This window comes from Dicentrarchus labrax, unplaced genomic scaffold (assembly GCF_905237075.1).
Source record: "Dicentrarchus labrax unplaced genomic scaffold, dlabrax2021, whole genome shotgun sequence".
In the NCBI taxonomy this organism is placed as follows: Eukaryota; Metazoa; Chordata; class Actinopteri; family Moronidae; genus Dicentrarchus; species Dicentrarchus labrax.
Window position 1 is genome coordinate 17,420,358 of NW_026136705.1, and position 24,582 is coordinate 17,444,939.

General features: G+C 39.4%; 1 protein-coding gene across 4 annotated transcripts in view; it reads right to left on the reverse strand.

Annotated features, from left to right (window-relative positions):
- The window catches only part of cadm2a (cell adhesion molecule 2a), a 197,651-nt gene that overhangs the window by 45,632 nt on the left and 127,437 nt on the right, over positions 1 to 24,582 (reverse strand). For 3 of the 4 annotated variants that reach the window (XM_051399780.1, XM_051399777.1, XM_051399779.1), the window contains exons 2-3: positions 17,854 to 17,880; positions 7,284 to 7,433 (exon numbers count right to left, since the gene is read on the reverse strand). In XM_051399780.1, the coding sequence (XP_051255740.1) occupies positions 7,284 to 7,433; positions 17,854 to 17,880 (177 nt within the window). The remainder of the gene's footprint in view (positions 1 to 7,283; positions 7,434 to 17,853; positions 17,881 to 24,582) is intronic. The other variant, XM_051399778.1, reaches the window with a different exon arrangement.

Sequence of the window (24,582 nt, forward strand, 5' to 3'; positions counted from 1 at the left end):
CCCTTGCTACAAAAACAATTACTAGTCAAGGGACTTTTGGTTGATTATCCAAATCTGTCCAAATCTATGACACAGTCAGGCATAGTAATGAATGCTGTTACAACATTTGGTTTACAACACTTGGTTTGTGTACAGGGCAACAACTAATAGGTGATCATTTACGTTTCATTCCCTTTGTTTCAGACCAAGGGAACAACACAAGAGGTGTGAAAGCGACTTTAGAGTCCAAAAGGCTCTATTATCACACACAGCTGATGGTTTTGTTATTCATTACTATGTTACTAGAGCCTCACTAACACTGTGTGCACCTTGTAGATGGCCACAGCACACCGGCAACATCCTCAATGTTGATATGCAATACTGTGTACAACAGTCATACCCACATATCGAAATTAGCTGCACATCTAGCAGCAGGTGAGTAAACATGGCGTGTGTGTGCATTTGTGTGTGTGAAAAAGGTAATTACATTTGTACATTAAGGGTGCATTTATTGTATAGGCATACAAAGCACACGCATAGGCAAATAGTCATGACTCTAAACTCACTTTATGCCTTATCATGTTTGCACATTTCACTCCGTCCCTTTAATTCCTTTCCTCCTCTCCTCCTTCCTGCCCTTTCCTCTCCCATCCTTTCCACTGGCGTCCCCTCCTCCTCCCCCTCCCTGTCCCTTCATCTATCCAGAGACAGTATGTATTAGTATAGAACCTTGGCAGGTGTTTGCTCATTCAAGTGACACAGTTTTATAATGAGAAAAGTGCAAATTTCAGAATATACATTCAGCTGCCTGTGTCTGGATGCGACTGTTCTCTTTTCCTTGTCAACAACCCATCTGGGGACTTGAGTTTGTCTGTGTGTCTGTGTGTGTGTGTGTGTGTGTCTGTGTGTGTGTGTGTGTGTGTGTGTGTGTGTGTGTTTGTGTGTGTGTGTCTGTATGTGTGAGGGAGCAATAGAGAGAGAGAGAGAGAGAGAGAGAGAGAGAGAGAGAGAGAGAGAGAGAAGCAACAGAATGCAATGTTTATTGAATAGCTTAATGTATATTCTGTATCTCAGCCGTTCCTCAACCTCCATTACCTGTTATACCTTTCCGAGGCACAACGGCCTTTTAAAATGTAAAATGTGCCATACTCCATACAGTAATTGGCTTGTGGAGATTTTTCCTGTGACAGAAATGATTTTCTTTCATCAGTTTCTACCTGCCATGCCGAGTTCAGTGGGACACCTCCAGCAGCCCTACTTCATTAAGTCCTTGTGAGAAGCGGGTCAGTGAGGAGACAGCCCTTGCCTCTAAACCTTACTGTATTTTGCATAGGGATACATTTTCCCCTCCAGCTCAGGAGAAGAACAGGTACCTTGGTCTATAAGGAGTTTCACATTTTTCTAGGGTAACCACTACTATCCTTCAAAATGACTTTGAAAAGTGGACAATGTTTGTCTTGATAATGCTAAAAACTCTTCGCAAATCATTCTTGTTTTTCAAATCTATTGTAAAATTTTCTTTAGTTGTTTTTTTAAGTTTCTTCAGCAACTCTGTGCTCTAGAACTTTCACTGGAAGAGAAAAAGAATAAGCCTTCTGCCAAGTGTGGGCTAATTATTCCCATTTGCCTCAGGTATTTTTCTCTACACCTTGCATATGATAAGTGGCTCTGCTAATAATGGCAGTAATAACTGGATCTATTGCTTCATTTGACAATGTAGTCTCTTTATCACCCCAACCTCCTTTACAGCTATACAGCAGAAGAAACAAAGCTGACATTTGCGTTTCTCTGATCCACAGGCAAAACACACAGTCAATGACAACTATACAGGTCTCCGCTTTAAATCATTATACCTGTCTTCACCTTTAATACAATGAAAACAAGAAGTAGAAAATGTTTTTTTTTAACCAAAAGCTGAATGTTATACTTAAAGACGTGAAAAGAAGAGTGACAAAGAAAGAAGATGCAGAAGATGCAGAATACTCAAGGTCAAAGAAAAGTTTTCTTGTGTCTTTCAGAGGTGATAACTGCGTCTGAAAGCTCTTATAAAATGCCTCCTTAATTCCTCTCCTTTATCCCACCAAGGCCTACATTGCGTCTCCTTTTTCCTCTTTTTCTTCTTCTCATGTTTTATGGCCCTTGTCTTGGAGAGAGGGGACTTGTTAGGGATCTTTGGAGATTTACAGTCAAGTTTTTTTCTATCAGAGAGAACACCGTACCAATCTTCAGACTGATATGAAAGGATGTTTCATAGAGGCATTCTTCCAGGAAATAAAAAAAAAAAGACAGCTGTCTCAAAAGTTTAACTTCCCTGCTAAGATTAAGTTTTGAGAGAAAGTTCTGCTATCTGTTAAATAAAAAGTCTGTCAGGCATTTCTTATTTTGTTATTTACTTTGGAAAACTTTTAAAAGCCTATCCCCTAAATTGCTCAGGCACAGATACTCTGAATGCATCAAAGCTTTCATGGTTGCATACTGGGGAGGTGGGATGCTTGACATTCCACATACACACACTTATGTGCACTTACATACACACACAAACACATACTCACACAACCACAAACAGCCAGCAAATTGATTCAGACAGCTGAATATTTGACATCTGAGGACCCGAATAGCTTCATATTCAGCAGCTTAGGGCCTGAAAAAACGAGCAGTTTGCCCTTAGCTGTTCAGCCATAACACTAATCTTAATGTTTAAACAGATTCAATCAATCTGCAGATGGCACACCGTAGGCGGAAATGTCCACCACAGGTACAGTGGGCACTTTGGTCATTTTGCAAATCATCAACATATTACCGCTTGGACATCAAAAAGCTGCAGATACGGTTACTATTTACATCTAGTAAAACTGAATGAACTAATACATTTCACCTTTTTATGGTCAGTGTGTCTTTTCCATGAAACAGCACGAGACAAAACTGATCTAACTCAAGACCATAAATGTGGCCTCAAAATTTATATTTATCTGGCAGCACAGGAATGATGTCGGACACTGTATAACTACAATCCATATTCATTATGTTTGGATAACTTCATATCAAATTGAAATACATACTCAACAGTATAATGGCCTGTATGGAAGAATATTGGTGTAAATATACTGCATGAGGTCATTTAGTGGTTATGTGGAAGAAATGTTAATCTGATACTACATTTATTAATGTAAAAGCTATTGGCTCATATTTAAACAAAATCAAAAACGATATATGTTTTGATAGCCATTCTTCCATATCATTAAATAAACCTTTTAATCCCTTTAAAAATGATAATTTTAGATCCAGTGACATAAACAGAACGACAACAAAGAAATTCTTATTAAATAATGCAAATGAGGGGAAGAGCTACATGTACATGCTGGGCCAGTCTTGAAATCATGTCTTGCAGTCAGAAAGTGAGTCAAGACCAGAATAAAAATGCAATCAATTCAAAATGACTCTTGAAATATGACCTTGAAGAAAGCACTACCTATAATGAAGCAAGCAATGTGTGTTTTATAATGCAGAGCACCCACGTTATCTCTACTATGACAACGTCTTGCGTGTGCCTGCTACATTAGTTACATATTGGACAAAGCTATAATGTATTCAGGTCTACCAAACCTATGCTGTAATATACTTTATGATGCCTAAAAGGACATGTAAACCAAGATCCGGCCAGACTCCAGGGCATGGGTGGACAGATAATTAAAGAAAAAAGAAAGGGATGAAGGGAGTACAGTAGGTTGAAAATGAAAATACAAATGTGGGGGTTAGAAAAGAAATTGGATGGAAAAGGGTTAGCAAATTACAGCAACTGTGTTGAATAAACGATTTAAATGTCATACCATAGCCACTGCTCACACGAGTCCACTAAATAGGTCTGCGAATTCGCCTGGAAAGTAATTACACATAGGTTCTTTCTAGTATGGGAATAACGAATAAATTGTAATTATTCGTCAATGCAAAATTTCTCAATCCAGGAAATAAAGCTATTATCAAGTCTTGAATTACATGAAACCAAAAGAGCAATTTGTAAAATGATATTAGCCTCTTTTGAATCTTATAAAAGAGAGAATCCCTCTTGCCCAGTGCTCATCTTTCTCTCTCGCTGTCGAAGCACAGCTTAACTCCCTCAGTGGTAAGTGATGGAAAAGGACAAAATTGGCTACTTTCGGGACAATGACTTATTCGAAATTCAAACAACTCTTCACAGCCATCGGAGCACCTGTGAGAGGACGGAAGACAAGTGGTGTCTCTTTCATCCGGCTAAACGTCTTAGAGGTGAGCCTCAGCCTTGACATTAAACAACAACAGCCACAAAACTGACACCTCTCAAAGGACTCTAATGGAAACAGTTGCTGCATTTGTCTTTGAAAAACTAACATCTTTATGCCAATAATGCTCTGCGGCTGACTTTGGTAGAGGTCTGCATGCAAGTGACACTCTTTGAGATACGCCACACACACAGGCACACACACACACACACACACACACACACACACACAAACACATGTTGCAGGCACAGACAACAATCTGCTGAATTAACAGATATTATAGATTCCATTGCCTGCATACACAGAAATCTGTCATATCAATGTATTCTGCATGATGTAAGTGGACGATTTATCATTTCTATGTATCGTCTTTTCAGTTGGACTGCAGTGATAAAGTCACATAGACATAACTAATTAGGAAACTGTTTGTACCTTCATTATGGGTCATTTTCCAGTACAGGTTTCTACACTGACTGCCGAATAAAACATATATATTTTTTTTTTATTTTACTTTTTAATCAGTTAAGAACTCATGCTGTGTTTACTCATACTTACACAGAGTCAACAGTAACCTTAGCAGGTAGATTTTGAATTAACAATTACCCCTTTGTTCTGTTACAACTAATTTTAAGAGAACAAAGTATGTGAAAAGTTGGCGAGTTGGTGGTTGTATTTTTTTTTAACTGTGTGCTCATCCTAATCCCCATCTTCTTCTTCCCAACAGGCAGCAAGGAAAATTAATCTGAAACCTACTGCGCTCAAAGGCGTTTGCAGCTGAGACATCTTTCCTTTCTCTTACTGCCAGTGGCACTTTGGAAACACTCACCATCTCAGTGCTCCCATCAGCATGTGCATCTGAATTTGCCACGTTCAGCAAGACAAGTCCCAAAGCAGACACACACACACACACACACACACACACACACACACACACACACGCACAGACCCAAAACACCAACACAATTCTGGGGTCTCAGTAGTATCCCTTTGCTTTTCTGATAATGACAATCCTTGGCTGCTTTTTCATTTCCAATCTCAGAGCTCTGCACTGGAAATGCCATGAAATAGACCCCCAAGCCCGACCCCTGGTGTGATATGGAATAACCTGCAGACAACATCAACTGTTGAATTTGATATTCAATGCAGCCTTTTGCCGCTGCTCTTTCTGAATAAAAGGTAGGTAAGTGAAAATGTGAATGGTTGAAAATTGAAATGCTTTGCACATGCATGCATTCACTTACTGTATGCAAAAATACAAACAAACATATATGCGCACGCACACACACACACACACACACACACACACACACACACACACACACAGTGCATGAACACAAACACACAAGGCAGCCCAGTGGGCAGAAGGATAATAGAGGAAGAAGACTGCGTAAATCCCATATGTGCTTAATCCAGACAAGAGAGTGTGATTCATACTCTGTTACACTCAACTAATACAGCTGAGAGACGCACAGGGCACAATCGTTTCAGCAGACATGAACCAACAAAATAACACCCATGAATCCTCTTTATGGGGACTTCACTGAAGAGGGTGTGAAAGGTCAGGAATAAATGCTTTGTACTTATTAGCCATTAAAACATGGTGGCTTTGTGTGTGTGTGTGTGTATGTATTTGTTGGAGTGTCTATGTGTATGTGTGCATCTCTGTGTCTGTAAATATGTGCAAAGATAACAAGGGTTTGCACCCTTTTAATGGAAGGAATTTCTTTCCAGTATATAAACTGTTTATTATACAGAGACTGGAGTCTTTTCTGCCGATCACATCATTCTCAGGCTATTGTATCTGTTAGTATATATAATATAATGCATATTAATAGTTTAATAAAGATACTTCTGAAGTGAGAATTACTTTAACTTATCTTATATTGCAAAATATACCTAAATTAAAGTGTGAAATATTAGTTTGAGTAAACAGATTTTAACAAGTGAACTTTTTCTGATTTATAAAACATCAGTGAAATCCTTCCTATAGTCAGTATTATCGGCCTGTCAGGGTCCACTTTTGTGACTCCCCTAAAATCGAACCTTCCTCCCTTGATATGTTTTAGTGCCTTAATGCTCTCACACAATGATACACAAGGCCACAATGCTGCACCATCTAACGCTCAGGTGTTTGGGTTTGTTCTTTTCGCTAAAATCTAATTCACGCTGCACCGTATGTGCTGGAGGCAGTACAAACTAAGTACCACAGGATTGTAGTGCAAGGTCACTTGCACAGCGGGGTGAACTGCTGACTTTGAGAGTGTGTGGGCTCTTTTTGATGTTCTATCTAACAACAAATATTAAGCAAATATTAAAGCATGCATTTTTTTATTCTGACAGATAACTATAGAAAAGAAACTGATTTGATCCACAACTTCCTTTACATGGGATGTGGTCAACCTACTCCAACTTCACTGATTACGATTGTACTTCAGATCAATATAAATCAATGGCAGCAATCACCAAAGCAATCGATATCAAACATACACAATAGTAACAAAGTAAGATGTACCGCACACAAACAAACAAACAAACCTCAGGCAAAACAAGTCAGAAAGACAGCTGGGCATATCTATTCTCACACAAGTGTTCTGCTTAGCAGAGGGGCATGTGAACGTATGTCTAGGTGTGTGTGTGTGTGTGTGTGTGTGTGTGTGTGTGTGTGTGTGTGTGTGTGTGTGTGTGTGAAAGGGTTCAAGGATAAAGTAAAAAAAAACAAAAAACAATAATAGCCACATACTATCCATTCCTGATAGAAAGATATCTTTTTCTATGTGAAGGCAGAGCAACGTCAGGAAACAGAGACACATGAAATGTGGGACAGATGCTATGACACAACAAAGACAGCAGCTTATTCAAGTGACAAACACACAGAAATACGGACGGTGTTTTTCAGGTTGGTCTCGCCAACCTAAAAAAATAAATAAATAAATAATCCAGTTTTTGTGTGTTTTGTGCATTTCCCACTACCACAAACCTAACACAGGAAATACTCTGTAAGCCTGCATCTGTCATGTGGCTGCTGCCGTCTTTCAATCTCCGACTCACCTTTTTTGTCCCCAAAAAAGAGGGTCTGCTGTGCTGGGTTTGACCACTGGAGGGAGGTGTTGTCATTATACTCCACACGGCAGGTCAGGTTCGCTGTCCCACCCTCTGTCACCGTCATGTTCTGAACCAGAGGGTACTGACCGCTGATGCCTGCAACATGACACATAAGAGAGACATGTGAGAGGAAATGAGGACGCATCAAAGGGATACAGAGAAAAGATACAGAGGTAGACAGAGGGAGACAGATGGCACGTCTTTTTATCGCTCAAATTGTAAGGTGGCTTTGTTAATTAAATTCGCCTAATACATTTAAATGCAGCATAATGACGATCATGTAAAATTAAAACTATGGGTTAGACTCTAAAGTAATGTGATATTTATCCGGTAAATGCTTTTTTTTTCCCACTGGAGGAGCAAATCAGCTCCTGACCACACAACAAGACAAAGAGAGGTAATCTGGTTTATGTCTTTGGAAAAAAAAAAAAAGCTTAACACCCTAATTAAAAAAGAAATGTTCAGGCACAATGGCCGGTCACTACTGTGTGCTAAATTGGACCCTAACATAGAACACACAGGGGGCATTTAGCCTGCGGTGCTGACCCCGAAACCTCAGCCTACACAGGGAAGGCCAATTAAAAACCATTCTCCGTGGACTGTGTGTGCATGTGTGGATGTAGGTGTGTCTAAAGCATGCATCCAATGAGAGAAACAGAACGATAAACAGAGTTATATAATTCAAGTAGAGCTGGTTTTCAGCACCACGGACAGGTTGCTTTTGCAACTGGTTCATCGATAGCTGTCTGCCATTTTCAGGACTCTGGACAGCTCACAGTGCTGTGTGAGTGTGTGTTTGTATGTTTAGGTATGTGTGTGTTTGTATGTTTAGGTGTGTGTATGTGTGTGTGTGTGTGTGTGTGTGTGTGTGTGTGCTTTAGTGCGTGTATGTGTGTGAGGGAGGCTGTAAGCAAGTAAATAATAATAACCATAAATCTATCCCTGTCCCCATCCCCATAGGACAGGTTTTAAAGACTGTGTGAATAAAGGCTTAGGTAAGAAAGATTTTTCATCCCCAGCTAACTCTCCCGTCTTAAACCACCATACCCCCAGGAAAGGATCATAAAATTGAAAAAAAGAAAGAAAGAAAACATATCTAAGGTTAGAAAGAAATAAGAAATATTTCAAAATGAGAAGCTTTTCAATTCGGTTTCTGTGTGACACCTTTCCATTCGTTTAACGTGTTAGATCACATTCAGCACCTCAACACTCATCAGTTCTCCTTACTTTGGTTAATGTCTGCACACGTAAGATAAACAAACCCTCAAACAGCGCTTGCCTACAGGGTTAGCAGGTGAGGCAAACCCATCGCTGACAGACCCGTTGTGAAGGACATGCTGAGAGGAGAGAGGATGAGGTGAAGGAGGAAAGGAGAAGTAGAGAGAGGTAAGTCAAGGAGCACGGGTCATTTCCAGTGTTGATTAAGGCCTCCCGAGGTTAATCATGCATGTGAGAGATAGAGAGGGAAGAGGAGGGAAACGGAGGAAAAATGGATGCGAGCTATGGGAGGCTAGGAATATGTTTTATTCATGAAAGTTTTGCATGAGGCATGATCTGCCAACGATTTACCGTTCTCCTGCGCCTGCCCTCGCTCTCTTTATTACTTCCTCTCTTTAAATCACTTACTTTTTCTCATTTTTCTCACTCGACATGCAGCCCAGTGTGATACATTTTATTTCTTTTGTGCTGGCCACAAAGGGAAGTTAATGGTTAACCTCCCTATCGAATGGTAGCAATGATGATTTTTTTTTTTTTTTTGAGTGAGGTGCACAATATGGCAATATGAGTGTATAATTTCCGTTCATTACTGCAGTGGATGTGTCACTGCAAAATGCCATTGAAGATGGAGACACTCTGGTGATATGCTTACTTGTATTTTCAACTTGTACTCATGCTTTAAAATATAATCTGCTAGTTTGTTCTCCAAATAGTCTGCTTTTGACAAACACTAAAACATGACATTTGTTTACGGCAAAGTGATAAACATGTTCCCCGGTAATATGGGTGCTTCCAAAATGTTTTATGGATCCAGATTTTCATCGAGGACTATAAAAACAAGAACACTTCACGATTCAATAGCATTTGAATTGTACTGCAAGAATACATGTGGTAAGATATATAGGACATATTATAGTGTAGATATGTTTTGACCGATATTTTCTACACGTCTGTGTAGTTTAAGATGTTGTAAAACAGACAGAATGAGTGCTTCTCACAACACTCAATGCTCTACACACTGCATCCATTTGTACTACAAGTTCACTCATCAGGATCAGAAATATCAGAGTTTCTTTTTGCCTTTCTTTCCCTTTTCTCTTCTCTTTTGCAATGGCACTAGTGCCTACACAAGCTACAATAGTCCGGGGATCCCTCTGCTATAAGCCCTGCGTCAGTGTCTGGTGCTACACGTCCAGTGGGACTGAAAGGGCCAAAGGGGCCACAATGATGGTTATATTAGAACAGTGCAGTGCTCTGTGCGCCTAATTGGCCGGTGGAGTAGGTTCTCCCATCCTCCCCTCTAGCCACCCAGACCTGATTTTAATGTCTCTCCTGAGGGAAGGAGGCAGCTGTTCTCTCCTGATTTCCATGTCTAAATTTAGGTCCTTGCCTCACTTCAACTCCACCGCTTTCTCCTACTTTCAGTTTCTTGCTCTGTCTTTTCCAGTTCACATCCATTCCACTCAATTCCCTTCTCTCTATTCCTCTCTCTCTCTCTTTCTCTGTGTGTCGCTTTTCCTCCTCTAGTTGATCCCTGAAGGGTGGCATTTCCACTTTCTTAGTCTCTCATTTTCATATTCTCTCTGTCTCACGGTGCGCCCCAGTCTTTCAAATTTATCTTGATCCTACCTTCTTTCTTGTGCTCAATTGTGCTCTATCTCTAGTGGAGAGTGGGGTCAGTTTAATTGCCCTCCACTTTGACTGACATGCCAAGGCTAAGCCAGGTCAACAACATCCTCATCTGCATGCCATTATGTAGTAATGACATAATTAAATGAGGTTTGCTTGATTTAGCTTGAATTGGATAATATATATGTCACCATAAATGGCATATACTATAGAGCAGTACAAGACTTTATTTATTTAGGATGGTGACTGTTTACAGCTGCCTCTAAACAAAGAGCAAGTCATTATTTTCACTAGAGAGACAAAACCAGAGCTCATTCTCACACTTTACCCTCCACACAGCTGTCTCCCTAGATGAGCTGAATCTTAAGTTTTAATGGGACCACTCAACACCCTCCCTCCACCAGTGTATGCACTGGCTAATAATCAAGGCTGGCCGCAAAGTTTCCACACAATCATTTGGATTTGTGCCTCTAACCACACAAATACCACATTCAGTATTTCTCTACAGTGCAAACTAGTACGTATCCCAAAAGTATATGCCTGTGCGGCCAGTGGAGATATTCAAAGGACACGAAGGCACTTTCAGACACACAGTACCTGTTGCCAAAGCAAACTACCGGACAAATATTACTGATAAGAGTATCCAGGATGCTTGCTGTCTGCTCTCCGACATGACCTTTTAAGCAAGAGCAGCTGAGTCTACTAACCTTTCTTATTTAGGCATTCAAGAAGCGGAGAAAAAGAGAGAGATGCAGGCAGACAGACGGACAGCCTGGAGCTACTGACCTTTATACCAGGACTGGAGCTCAACTGAGCTGTAGAGCTATGATGTATGGCTGGGAATACAGGATTACAAAATGGATAGAGACAGGCCACAGTTTTGATTAGCTGATTCACCTTTTAAGCCAGTCGAACTTAGCTTATAAATGCAGACTTGGGATTTCATCACTGTAAATTTTCAAGTCCGGACTCTTGTTTTCACAGTTCATCATTTCTATCAGTTATAAAAAACATAAAGTAATTTCTGAGATCTGGGGACACGGTAATCTTGGAAGCAGGAATACTCTTAATGAACCACAATTCGGTGCAATATGCAAACTGTGATAGATATGTACAAAGGACAGTTTAGATCATAATTGTCTGGTTTGGTTTTGTTTTCTGTTCCAAATAGGTTTGGCGAACATTGAAGTTTATGAAACAACTGCAATACATCAGAATTAGTATGCTTTAAATGCTCAAGCTTGGTGAAAATCATACTCAAGCTAAAACTGCCTTGCCTAGAGCAATATTTCATTGTTAATGTTACTTATTATACTCAAATCAAGATAAAAAGGCATTATGAACACATGCTGTTCTTTTTATCATAATAATTGTATGTGGAAAATGTGCATTTTAAGCACCACTGCACAGTGCTGACACTGAGACAAAATGCATCCACCTCGGAAGATCATGAATGAGATGCAGAAGATTACATAGGACATGACACTTTTGCCATGACCAGTTAGTGTCTATAAGATTACACAGGTGGCTACACAGCTGGATACACAAGCTTCTCAAACTGAATGATTTTCAGAGTGTCAGGCAGCCGGGTGGCCTAGTGATTGGAGAGACCGTACAAGGTCAAGAGTTTGATCATCCCAAGAGCTAGTTTGAATTCATCAGCCAGCCACGTATCTTGTCATAGTGTCCTTGAGCAAGGAAACTTATCCCCAGTCTCCTCACTGGTTTAAAGCATTCGGGAAAAAAATTGAAAAAACAAAAGAAATGTACTGTATTTTTTCTGGGCAAGAAGCAATTTAAGCTGTTATTATGGAACACAAAATGTTGTTAGTAACTTCCTGGAACAGAAGCTAACGTGTCAGACAAGTGCATCATCACTACCCGCCCTTGCTCCACCGGGACTCTTCCTCCCACTGTGACAGTCTTCACACAAACGCCTTCCTTTTTCTTAGGAACATGTCATATATCAGAATATTTTGTACTGACGGAGTAAAAATTAAATTAAGCATTTGGAGCGGTTTCGGTTGGAATGGGGACACAGTTACATTTACATTGCCAAGTGAAAATATTCTCAATTTATCTTCCATATATCTAAGCATACATGCATTTGCCCATGAAAAACTTAAATAAGCTTAAGCTTTATGGCGATACTATCTGAATATCAATTTATCAATTGTTTCTTACAAGTTTATAAATATATATTTTAAAAGGTAACATTTCTCTAATGTACAGTGCATGTTGCATCTAACTGATAACTAACAATCAAGGCATACACACAATGTATAAATGTATGTGTAATATATTGCATTCATAGACCCCATGTAGGCTGAAATGGTAATAATGCTAAATAAAATTTTGAAAGTTATTGTCCTTTAATAAACTGAACTCTCTGAGTTAGAAATATTTATATAAAACATCAAATTATTATACAAATAACATTTTACATTTTTCTAATTGTTCTGTGTGTGTTTCTGAGTGAACTGTACATTAATCGTCATGTGTGAGTGTCTGTGTGCACATTTCCAATCTAAACTCTCCCTTCTGACAGTGATAAGATTTCCTGCTGTGAGAACCTTTGTATTCAGTGCTGGTGTACAACCACCTCAGGACGGACATTTCTGATCTGGAGATATGAAATTAATTATCCGGCACCAGAGAGGCTGGCTATGGCAGTGCCGTTGTCATTTACATACAGTAATTAGACTGGGCAGCTGTTGGTGCTGCCATCACAAACTTGACGTCCAACTCAACCCCTGGAGTCAGATCAACAAAATATCACCTACTTCTCCATGGTGCTATTAGGGGTTCCTTAAGCGTAGCATGCAATGACAGAGAGAGGACAGTTGGGTATGAATTACACGCCGTCAGAGTGGGATGTCGTTTTGGCTTGTTTTTCAGATAGGTGGAGGATGTTCAGCATCTGAGATGTGAAATGTGTAAACAGTCGTTGTCAAGGTAGAGACAAAACATCCATGAAGATTTTCTCCTATGATAGCACCATAGTTTTTGCTGAGAAAAAACTGCCACTGCTGAACTTCAGTGTTATGTAGGAGCAAATCCTATATCATCATTTCTAAAAGCCCACACACTAATTTCAACTTGGTGACCAGACACAGTATCATTTGCCCAGTATCCCTGCCCTTGATTCAGCCACATCAATTTAAAGGGCAGCGATATAAACCTCTGCCCATTCTCTGTGTGTAAGCTGCTTGAGTTCAGGCTCGCTCAGTCCAGAATGGCTAGAGATCTCACTATCCTTTCTGAGCCAAGGGCAGACATCTCATGGTTTTATGACAGAGGTAAACCTGGCCTTCATAAATACTTCATACACTGCTTTCTTCCAGCTGGCAAAAGCGAGCAGAAGAAGCTGAGAGCAAAGGTGAGTTAGGTTAGGACAGAAGTACACATTTTGACAGATAAGTGAAAGCGGGGAAGGAGGTGTAGGGTGCAAACAACTGAGGCAAATGCAAAAACAAAAGAACAACATCTTAAATGCTTCCCTCTAGCCAAAGAGGACCGGTTTCTCACATAGTTGCATTAACAGAGATGTTCAGCAGGCATGTGTAGCAGAAACAGGCATTTAAATTATGCTGTCCTGATTTATGCATAAAACGTACACGGGTATAAAGTGTTTGCCTGTGTGCTTGTGTTTGCCTTTGTACATAATCACTTGTGTATGTGCTACATGTAAGTTTGGGTAGTGTGTGTTACCAGTGAGAAGTGCTGGCTGAAAGTGAGCAGAGCAATATACACTAAATGTTATTTTCGGTTCATCCTTTTTTAGAATTAACAAAATCCCAGTGTCATCTGTTCTATTTCAAGGACACAGAAGGCAAAGCTTTGGCTACATACAGCATATCTAAAGCCTAAAATATTCCACTCTATTCCCTTTTTAAATATATGGCCAAGCAGTGGCAAAGCAATATTAGCAGTCATCCACACGCTTTCTGGCTTAGTAAGTTTTGTAAATTAAATGTCGTAAAAAAGCAAAAGGTCAGGGAAGTCAGATTTATTGTCGCTATTGAAGTTTTCTCAAACTGATGGGAAAGAGATATGCGCTCATTTCTTATGCTTTCACATGGGGTGAAAACGGGATGATCGCAGACTAGGGTGTCATTCATGAGGGAAATCAGACTAATCATTGCTGCCACCAAACTCCCAAATTCCCCAAATCAACATGCCACAGTGTGATTTTCTAATGTGTGGTGATGTGTTGACAGATACTGTTCATTTAAGAGTGATCCGGGGAAATGCATCTCACCCCGGGGGGAGATTTGCAGGATTCAGTGAGCAAACAGGGCTAGTTTTAAAAACAGCTCTTATCATTTGGCTTGTGTGTCAGACTTAGTTTGCTGCAAAGCTCTTTTACCATAACTTCCAGTCAGGGCCCACAGTGACAGGGTTGACACAGAAGATCTTGTCTCAAAGTTCAGCTAAGACTGGTCTAACCCCAGAGTACATTTGAGTGCATAATTTGAGGGCACTCAACTATCTTAATGTCACTTAATTCAATGTCCATGAATAAATGTCCATAAATCCTCCTTATAATTTATAATTTGGCACGCTTTTAACCAGGGGCTGAGCGGGGGTGGCTTCTGGGGCCCCAAAGACCCAAATCCTAAAAAAAACATTATTATTTTACATTCTGTATACTCAACTAGTTTAACAAAAATAGATTTCAAGATTAGTTACACCGAATTCCGGCTGGAGAACAATTAGATACAAGATTACAAAAAGGCTCTACAGGATGGTAGTTTTCCTGGGCAGGAAAACTATAATTTTTCTTCCAAACGATGTATAGTTTTTTTGCCGTTCTATTATCTCAAATGGCTTGAAAAACAAAGTATACAGGTTGGGAATTGGGAAAAAAATTTCCATGGGGGAGCATGCCTCCAGATCCCCAAAGATTAGGCTCCACCCTTCTTTTAACAGTACCAATTTACTAAAAGAGTAAACAAATAAGGGCTAAACTCACTGAATCCATGGCAGCATTGTACTTCAAAGCATTATGAGAACAGCTGTTCCCAAACTTTGTGTATGAATATCCTTCAAATTAAAGTACGACAAGGAATATATATATATATACAAAGATATACAAAGTTTGACATTACTAACACTCAAAATGTCCCACCAATATGCTTCTAATGTTCCTGGAACAGTTGGTGGGGTAAATATTTTGTATGAATGTCAGACTGAGTCGAAGTAGTACTACTATACAACCTTTATTTGGTATCAGGAGCTTTGCATGTGACACACACTTCAATACACTCTGAGTAACACTGACTATAAATAACATGCATAGATTTGAATTGTGAGTGATTTCACAGACACAGGGTAAAGGTAACTAGAAACTGCGTGTTTTGTGCCCACAATTGCCGTGCCATATATGTGAGTTATGTTTAATAAGGTCCTTTTTCATATTCATTTACACTCTTGACAGTGACACCATTATGTTGTCACATTTTCTAAAAATAACCCTGATTTAATCTTTTGCCGGTAAAAAAAGTAAATAAATGGAAATTAATCTCTGGTGCTGTATACAGTGATTGGCTGCACTATATACACATATACAAATGACTATATGCAATAGGAACCCTTTACCAGTCACTCAGTCCTTCAGTCACATACATATGTCTCTGTCACATACACACACAAACTGGTGAACTAGTGCTTTGAGGTGAACTGAGCCTTTATCTGCCCACTGATCAGCATGAATCTTATCTGGCTTGTTATGTTTTCCTACCAACAGCCTCATTATAATGGCGAGAGAGGCAGGAGGGAGACATGTGCTTGACTCTGATCTACACACCCTCTGTTCCCCTATTAAGAGTGCAATGGATTTTCTATACTGTCACAGTAAGATAGAAAAGGATGACAGCCAGGTAAGAGTGGCCTTTAAAGAGAGGAGGGGGTCAACAGTGAATGAGACGGAGACCTTACAGTCAAACACATGCAGCTGGATGTTGGTCCTGGAGAGTGAGAATTAAAATGAGTTACGCATTCAGATGCAGCAGGAAAAAGAGGAAACCCTGCATAGTTAAGTGTAAAGGGGAAACGTGTGATGTTGATGCTGTTATTACCATTGATGTTGCTGAGGATGAGAAGCAGGAGGAGGAAGAAAAGGGAGACTAGGGTTTTGACATGATAAATATACTAAATCTATTACCCCACAACAGTCAGCCCTTTGAAAACAACGAACCTTGCTTCAAGGACTTCAAATACAGACTACCTGTGTAGGTTTAGTGTTGTTTCTCTGTACAAAAGCAACAGTTTTATCAGTTTTTACAGTTATTAAACAGAAGGCCAGCTACCCACTAGGATTTAGAATCATCCTAGTTAACATACCTTTTTTAAATGCTGGTCCCCTGGGAATAATGCACCACACGGAAAAGTGGTGGAGAGTGCTCATGAATGACAAACAATGGAGGAGAGTGTGGTGCGTCTTCCCAGGGGAACACTTTAGACTCCATTGGATGAGCATGTGCAGAAAGAATATAGATTTTCTAAAAACAGAAAGTAATTGGAAAGATCATTTACACTTTTTTTATTTGTCGACAAATACATTTTTTTGTCTAGATGGGCCACTTGTGATCAAGGTGTTTAAGCGAGATATCTTTACCCTGATTGTCTCTTATTCTGATTATTTGCAAAATATTAAGTCCACATGCAAACACATATTGTGCTTTACCTTTATTTTTAAGTTTGGCTCAGATTCTTTAATAACAATGCGTTATAACTTTATCACGTCCACCAATAATCACAATTGACCAATTATTTGTTAATACAATTAACGATTTGTGCCAAGTTTGTTTTGGGTCTCTGAGCCGATGTCATTTCTGCACAGGATGTGCCCTTGCTTCTATAATCATTAGCCAAAGATGGTAACTAAACAGAAAGAGATTACAGTCCTGGTTGACTAAATTCGTAGTTTTGAGAGGCATATTTACTGAAGCACACAGCTGAATGAAATCAGGTTATCTCCTCTCAAATAAACACTCTGCCTCTCCTCTCTGACTCTCTCTGATCTATAATCCACTCTCACAGCCATCCTGCAGACACAGGGAATGATGGAGAAGATTTTGATCACTGTAATTTACTGCCACCTTTCCAGAGTCTGGCAATGGTAAAGGGCAATATCAGACAATTAAATACTCAATTATTAATCTGATGACCTCGGACCGTCCTCTTCAGTGTTTATGAGCTTGAATAATTTACTGCCAAAAATGAAAAACACTATCAACACACTAAGACGAGCTTTATAATATGAGAATGCTGCCATTTTAAAACCAGGAGACACATTCTGATGCCAAGCAAACCATTTTGTCAGTCACGTTTTCCACTGACTTGGTAATGACGAGTCAACAATGCGTACTAAAATCCCATAAAAACAAAACAGCACGTTTGAAAGCTGAAAGAAAAGCTGAAATTGCTATATCACAAAAAACCTTAAAAACCTCCCTGCCAATTTAAAAACTACCTTCCATCAAAAGATTACAATGTGACTGTTTGGGAATTAAGCAAACAGAAACATTAAAACAAGAGAATTCAGAACAAACTGAAGCATCAGTCAATTATCTGGAATAAAAAACTAAATCCAGTTTCACTCTACTGCTGTTAGTTCTGTCAGGCTGAGTTAGAGGCACAGCAGGGAAACACAGCCATAACTCACCTCGAACTTTGCCTTTTGAAGCCATCACTGGAGTCCCCAAGTAGACAAGAGGGGTTGGATGAACGGCAAGAGAGGCAGATGCCAGAAAACAGAGAGGAAAAGAGAACAAAGACAGAAGACAGAGCAACTGATTAGATAACTGCAAGAAGAACAGTGCCTGTATCTGTCGCGTATATATGCAGAAACAGCATTGTCTTTATCTTGAATGTCAATCATGAGTGCTGAGATCGTTCAACCCTGAAAGAGAATGTCCTGATTTAGCTCATCAGCAAATTGAGACCTTAAAGTGTGGCACCTTTTAATTAGTCGCGTCACATCATCTAGATCATGCAAGGAAGCTCGTCGCTTTTTAATGAGCTTGCAAGACCCATAAGGATATGGGCATACTGTAGATATCATGTTGTTGATTAGTCAATGCTGTGCTTCATTTGATTTATAGTGCACAGACTTTATGAACATTTTACAGTTAATTATCTTGTTTTTAGCTGACACCTAATGGCTTCAGTTGTATGTGTATGCATACAGAAAGTAATGGTCTGTCCGTGTTTGTGTGTGTGTGTGAGCTCAGAACAGACTACAGTCATGCATGCACACGCTGGTGCACCATATTAGATTGTGACTGACAGCACTGTAATCAGTGAGGGGAAGCACAAACAGGACTGTCATCTAGCAGAGAATATACCATGATATGGGAGGGTTCACTGAACAGTTTGGTGAAAACCATATAGGCCAATATATAAAAACAAAGGGAACCAAGACTCAGAGGACCTAACCAACAGCAAGAGCGTCACCTCTGAGACATACTGCCGGTAAAAACACAGAGAGAGCCAAATAATCAACATAGATCGTCTATTAGCGCATGCGTGTCTGTGTATATGTGCGAGTGTATACCGAGGGAATGACTCTTATGCTTCACACACACTGCTTTGCCAAATTGATGGATCTATTGGAACGCCTCCAGTGAGCCCGAAAACCTGTACAGTTCTAAGAGACAGCGCCTGGAAAAGAACGAGAGAGAAGGAACAAAGAGAATATAACCGCAGGTGCCGGAGTCTGCAGATTATAAAAAATTATTGTGCTTGCTTTTCAATTACAGATTAATAAATCACTCCCTTTGTACACAACAAATATAGAATTTCCCATTTTGGCTACTCAACATAATGTAAATAGGTGTAAATTCACTGAAAGCGAGAGATACAAGCCAGCTACTGAAGAGCCCGACCACTCTTTCGACTCTCACATACATCTTGTTTTTGTTGATATTTGAGTGCCTCATCAAATCCTGAAAGCCAATTTTCAGTAGCTGATGGAGATGATTATGTTTTGTTAGTACTATTTCACAGCTTGCCAAGGTGCAAGATAGACAGAGCGAGGAAGTAAGAAAGTGGAAGAGAGAGGGAGTCTTTTTTTGTGCGTGAATTTTCAACCTTCATTTTCACACATTTTTGGTCTTCAGCATCATGTTCATTGGTACACCGCAGGGGGCAAATAAGAGAGGAACAAAAAGGAACAAACAATTATATAAGTAAAACATTCTTGTGAGCACACACTATTGCTGTCTCACACATGCACCCGCACATAGCCGGTGGAAATTTCACACCTTGCTGCTGTGTCACTGGTCAAGAGGGAGAGGGACCAACAGAGAAACAGGGCAGCGGATGTCACATCTCTACCAACACTGCTTTTTTCTACATGAGACTGATGGCTTTGTGAAATATTCCCTCGGCAAGTCTGACCTCGCTGTATTCCAGCCTTTCATCCCTGCTGTCAAGGTATGAGTTCCCTGTCACAACTGTGGCTCTGTGATCTCTCCCAGTCAATGCCCATGAAAAAAGACAGATCCTGAAAATGAAAGATGGAAAAAACATATTATATGGGTTTTTTTTTTTTTTTACAACTATTCACTTGTACCAACAGCTGAGTAGAGAGAAAGAGGGAGAGAGAGAGAGAACGAGAGAACACAAGCAGCAAAGAAAAGAGAAAAATGGTGGGAGTCTTATTCACTACACTCTCTGCACTTGTATCTCCGAGCATTACAGTTACCAGGCAACCGACACAACAGTTTCGGTAAGTCCTGGCAAGCTGAAATTGAATAAAACACTTTTCATTCCACTCTCTCATTCCCCCATTTTACCATGCCATGAGCAGAGTATTCCCAATCGATTACACAATGCCCACCTCTCACATGCTCTCAATACCCCTGATTGGACAGAATGCACTAAAGACACCAAAGAAACTGGCACCTGAATGGGATCAAATTTGCCTATTTTTCCATTCAGTGCATATTTTTTAAAACAATATAAAGTTGGGAGAAGATTTTTATGTGAAAAAGCAATGTTTTGTTGTTAAGTATTCAAGGTATGTCCAAGGATGTCTGGGGTTTTTGAATTCATAAAGAAAATATATATATCTATTATATATATATATATTTCCTTTAATATATAAGAATATGCTAACCTCACAAAGAATCAACACACCACTGTATTTTATTAAAATATTTTGGTTCATTAGACCTGCAATAACTGCAACAGCAGCAACACTGGACTTACTGTACATTCAACAGGTGGTAAATGTTGCTCTATTTCTCTATTACTATTTGCTTACATATAATTGCCATAACATTTTTTATCAAGGACTGTATCAAGTCTAAGCTGCTATGAGTTGTCATTTTTCTACCCCCTAGTGGTCAGAACTTAATTTCATGGCCTCTTGAGTCTGCAAATAACAGCGTCTAGAGAATGTCACATAGCGCCTTGACTTTCAAAACCTGTGAGTTGAAGGCGGATGCCTACTGACATTTACAGTAGAGAACTCAGAGCCAGCTGAATGAAATTTGATCTGTCCTGCAAGTGAAAATAGTTCAAATCTGCATTACAGAAACTTAAGGTAAAGACACTTCTTATAGACATTTTATACAACTGAATCAAAAATACCTGCTGAGTAAAAGGAATAATTTGTGATATGAACATGAAGATACACGTAAAGCACTTGTTTCAACATATTACCTAAACCAGGCTTGTAGCTATTGGTCTAAGTATTGTGTGTGCATGTAAACAAACACACTTTATCTAAGAGAGCCAAAGGTGAGAAGAGAGTGACTGCATGGTGGTGGAACAGAAAAGCTCAGAGTTGTAAGCAGGTTGTTCTCCGTTTCTGTAACCGTCAGCGGGGAGCCGTCATAAATAAACTGTCTGATAGTTCATACAGACACCACCTACTGTGACACACTCACACACACATAGCAGTGATCATAGTATTCCCTTAGGGTATAAGTCTCCTGGGAGGACATTGTGTTCAATTGCAACATCCTTCCTGTTTTCCGCTTTTCTTCTTTCTCTCCTATTCTCCCTTTAACTTGTGCTCATTCAAGAGTTTGTCTCACTTGCCGTTCCATATTCACACTACCTCCCAATTAACCCTTTCCTTACCTGTGACTTTCTCTCCCTTTCTCTATGTCTTTCCCCCCTCGGGCTACCTTTTTCACAGTGGCAGATACATATTCAGAGTCTGACGTGCAGTGAAAAGTCTATGGAGATCGATGTGTGCAGCGCGGCTCTCCGTGCTGTCACATAGCATGATGGAGAGTTTAGCTTATCTTTCGTACAGCAGCAGCTGTTTTGCCATATGTTTGATGTACTCCAGGCCCTTGGAATCCAACCAGTACTCCATCGGTGAGCAGATTGCTGTAAAACCTTAACACACTCTGTCACCTTATGACTTGGCCGTACATGGAACCATCGATCCACGCATACACACGAGTATAAAAACATTGAGGAAAACATACATTGTGACACATTTTCATAGAACGCCCTACACACATTTGTGACAACTTTGATTTCAAGAGAATCATCAGCATAAAAATAGCTCTGAATGAACACAAGCAAATGCATTTAAATCTTATTTGATTTAGCAGCAAATGTATTTAAATCGTATTTGATTTAGCACAGCTTTTGCTAAGGGGTGCAATACATCTTAGGGTAATAAAAGAGATGGTAAACAGTGTTAATAGATGGAATCAAGCTTACTTAACACAGCTTATTGCCACCATACTGCCTGCTTTATTAGATCTGTCTACCTCATTCTTGTTTTCTCACATTACAGGGAGACGCACATCTGTTTGTTTTGTCATTTAATCTAGCATATTTGATTTCCACTCTTTAACACAATTATACATACACACCCTGTCCATGGTGGAATCATCTGCTCAAAAGCTGAACATCTAAAATGCACACAGGGAGATGCACACATACACACAAACACACATGCACATGCGAAGAAGCACACGTGTGGATGACACATACACACACAATTCATAACATTTGTTTCATCCTTAGAAAAGATGGTCTACTGTATGGTTTCAGAGTGAATGCCTTCCAGATTTTTTTTTTTTCCCATGCTGAAAATAACCAAATCTGGTGAGTCACCATCACCAGACCATGTGTGAATGACACCAGGCAATCTGGAGCCCAGAGATTCTTCCTAGTTTTCTATGTTCACAGTCACACTCTTTCATGCGCAGTATAGGTTCTATATCAGTGATTAGAATGAGCCATTTTGTCAAATAAAACAACATTTAAGCATTGTGGCCTGGCTTTAAAAAAGAATAGGTGATCTGATTGGTTGCTTTATTTTGTTTGATGTCAAGAATTGAGAATATTTAATGTAAAAACATTAATATGGGATAAAATAAACTTAAGACTACGCCATTTTTTTAAACCTCTTGAACCTCTGTCTTGTGGTGAGAACTTGGGCATCATCTGGAGGCAATATGCAAAGATAATGACTCAAAGGATTCACAGTTTATTGCTGAAAGTTAGTGGCCTGCAGCTAAAAACAGTGAATACATATGGGCATGGCACCTGATGGATTTCTACCACTTTGGGCCTTGTTTTTATGCTGGTGCAGATCAAACTGACCCAGAAAAATAGTAGCTTGTTTGTAAACATGTATTTCCTGTCAGTGCATTTGGTATTTTAGTTGTCCCTCATGACATAATTTGAATCATAATGGGAATAGGTTTGAGGGAAGTCTGACTACAAGTTGAGTGGAGCAACACAATATTGTTTTCCCATGAAAAACTTTTGCTTTCACTTAATCAGACCAACTATTAGCTTTTGTGATGGCTTTAGTTGGCTAATGTGCATTAATAGACAAATATGCAAATAGATCAAATAAATAAAAATGCACCAACAGAAAGACAAATGGGCAGAGAGAACAAGGAGTCATATACTGAATAGCCAAAAGTTGTGAAACATTTCTTTACTGCCACATCTGCTCTGTGCCCTCTGGCAATCAGGGGACTCCTCCTGACTATGACAGGTTTATATCGAAGTCAGTGCAACACCATATGTCAAGTTATACAATAGAAGGATTGAGAGGCGTGGGGGAGGTTACACATACAGAATATACTTTTTTTTCTCCTTTATTCATCTTATTTTTCTTCTTTGTTTTGTTGTTTTCTTACAGATCACAACTTTTATACACAGTGTGATATGTTTTTGAACGTATGCAGCATAATTTTTGTATAATTATATTATCTTACATTTCTTTAAACAAAGACTGTTCATTTAAAAAAGAATTGTACTTGATATCTATAATTTAAGCAGCAAGGCGGTATTAATTGTCTTCTCATGGAATCTGAATTCAAATGATTTTCTAATTTGAAACAAGTGATGGAAATGTACAGTCAGTGATAAATAGTGATGTCTCCAGTATACATAAACTTACCAAAGAGGATTAATAGCCAGTAATTAGTTAAATAAACTGAAAAGTTTAACTACTGACATTGCGTTAAGATCATTGTTGCTATTGCTATTTGCAATCTAGCATATTCTAACCAAGAGTGAGTATTTATTTAGAGTAGTGATTAAACTGCTGGCCACAACTATGATTCAACTGATACAGATTTTGTGTGAACATCTGCCACACAATTAGAAACAAGTTTGTTCTGTGGCATGAAGACAGATGTTCTTATTCATTAGTAAGCCAATAGTAATTTTCAGCAACTTTTAGCTGAAACACTTGGAATTAGTAGATTAATCAGAAAAATAATCTGTATTAACCTTAAATTATTACATTATTCTTGGTTCCCAAGTTGAGTCTTCTATTCTAAAAAAGTGCATGTACTACATATTTAGCACAATCCATAGATAGTATATTAGGAAGCGGGTTTGGTGACAGTGGCCTGGTGGTTTTAATGTCAGGACATTTTGGTTTATTGCTCCTCTGTCACTTGACTTCACAGCTGTTCTATATAATAAGAAAGGTCACAGCATGCACAGCAACACAAAACCACACGTGTACACTATTCACTTCAACTGCATATATTCATTCATTCATTCACATGCACACAGCGGACACACTGAATATAGCAAAACACATCGTTCTACCAAATGCATACCTCACTGGTTTGCAGAATGCACACCCACACTGCCATATATCACGCCCTCCCACACACGCAGCAGACCTCATCAGAAACAAGTGACACTATGCAGTACGTACTGTACAGAATCCTGTCCCCACGGTTAGAGTAGTTTCATATATCATGTTAATTAACTGGGACTCTGTTAGACAAATGGTGAGCTTGGAATCAGGTTTTATCTGGATGGAGCACAGTTCAGAGATATGAAACATCAAAGCCTTGACATCCCAAATGGCAAAAAAAAATAAGTTTCCTAAATATCTAACTCCAAAAAGTGCACCTTGCTTTTAAACATGTAGGCTTTGAAG